Below are 1,172 nucleotides of genomic sequence, written 5' to 3'. Positions count from 1 at the left end.
ACTATGGCAGCTCCAGTCATGATTACACAAAGGCAGCTCCAGTCTTGATGTAAGTGGTGCCACGAGGGTTGAAAGACGTTAAAAAGGAATCCACCCAGGGTAGATGTAAGTGGTGCCATGAGGGTTGAAAGACGTTAAAAAGGAATCCACCCAGGGTAGATGTAAGTGGTGCCATGAGGATTGAAAGACGTTAAAAAGGAATCCACCCAGGGTAGATGTACGTGGTGCCACGAGGGTTGAAAGACGTTAAAAAGGAATCCACCCAGGGTAGATGTAAGTGGTGCCATGAGGGTTGAAAGACGTTAAAAAGGAATCCACCCAGGGTAGATGTAAGTGGTGCCATGAGGGTTGAAAGACGTTAAAAAGGAATCCACCCAGGGTAGATGTAAGTGGTGCCATGAGGGTTGAAAGACGTTAAAAAGGAATCCACCCAGGGTAGATGTAAGTGGTGCCACGAGGGTTGAAAGAGTTGCCTAATGGCGTGCCATTGGCGATGAAGTCCTTCCAGTACAGCGTCACACCCTGGTTCAGGTACCCCACCCACCAGCTGTACGTCCCCGAGGAGATGATCACGTGATCCAGTGATGCCAGCAACGCCATGTCCACCACAGAGTTCTGACGCTTCAAAATGGTGACGTCCTTTGCCCGCGTCACGTTTTGCACAAACCAGTCAGTTTTGTCCACAGACACGAGAAACGTCACGTTCCGAAAGCGTTGTCTCATATAGTCCATGGCTGTCAGGTAATACTCCGGAGGTGCGGTGCGGAACCCTCTTCTGACATAAAACGGCTTGAGGAAGTCACCTCGCCGCACGTGCACTCCTATCAACGTCTGGTTACAGCGTCTTCTCAGTTCCTCCACTGTTCTTTTCGCTTGCCCCAGCACGCTCTCTTTGAACAAGACTGCCCGCCTCACTTCTGCTTCCACTCCTTCAAAATATTTCCACGACTGCAGGTGCTTGCCCACGTGGTAGTCTTTCCGAGGATCCAGCTGCAGGAAGACTTTCTGGAAGTGGCAGCATCCTTTTTCCCTCAGGACACGGGCTGTCTGGCACCGCTCCCACTGCTGCGCACTGGCGGCTGGGGGCGGGTACTGCAGAACTGAAGCCAGCAGAGGACTGGGGGAATACACAGCGGCTCTGTGCAGTCGGAGGGCCAGACCCAAAACCGATG

The 1,172-nt window shown here is 52.5% G+C and overlaps 1 protein-coding gene across 1 annotated transcript in view; it reads right to left on the bottom strand.

The window, feature by feature from the left end:
* Positions 1–261: 261 nt before the first annotated feature.
* Positions 262–1,172, bottom strand: part of LOC143290711 (galactoside alpha-(1,2)-fucosyltransferase 2-like) — a gene marked incomplete at its 5' end in the record, with an annotated part of 16,867 nt that continues 15,956 nt past the window's right edge. Inside the window, one exon of the mRNA XM_076600227.1 lies at positions 262–1,172. This exon is cut by the window's right edge and continues 315 nt beyond it. Within this exon, the coding sequence (XP_076456342.1) occupies positions 415–1,172 (758 nt within the window).

The sequence above is a fragment of the Babylonia areolata genome, chromosome 16 (genome assembly GCF_041734735.1).
Source record: "Babylonia areolata isolate BAREFJ2019XMU chromosome 16, ASM4173473v1, whole genome shotgun sequence".
NCBI classification, from domain to species: Eukaryota; Metazoa; Mollusca; class Gastropoda; order Neogastropoda; family Buccinidae; genus Babylonia; species Babylonia areolata.
This window is presented reverse-complemented; position numbering and strand designations above follow the sequence as displayed.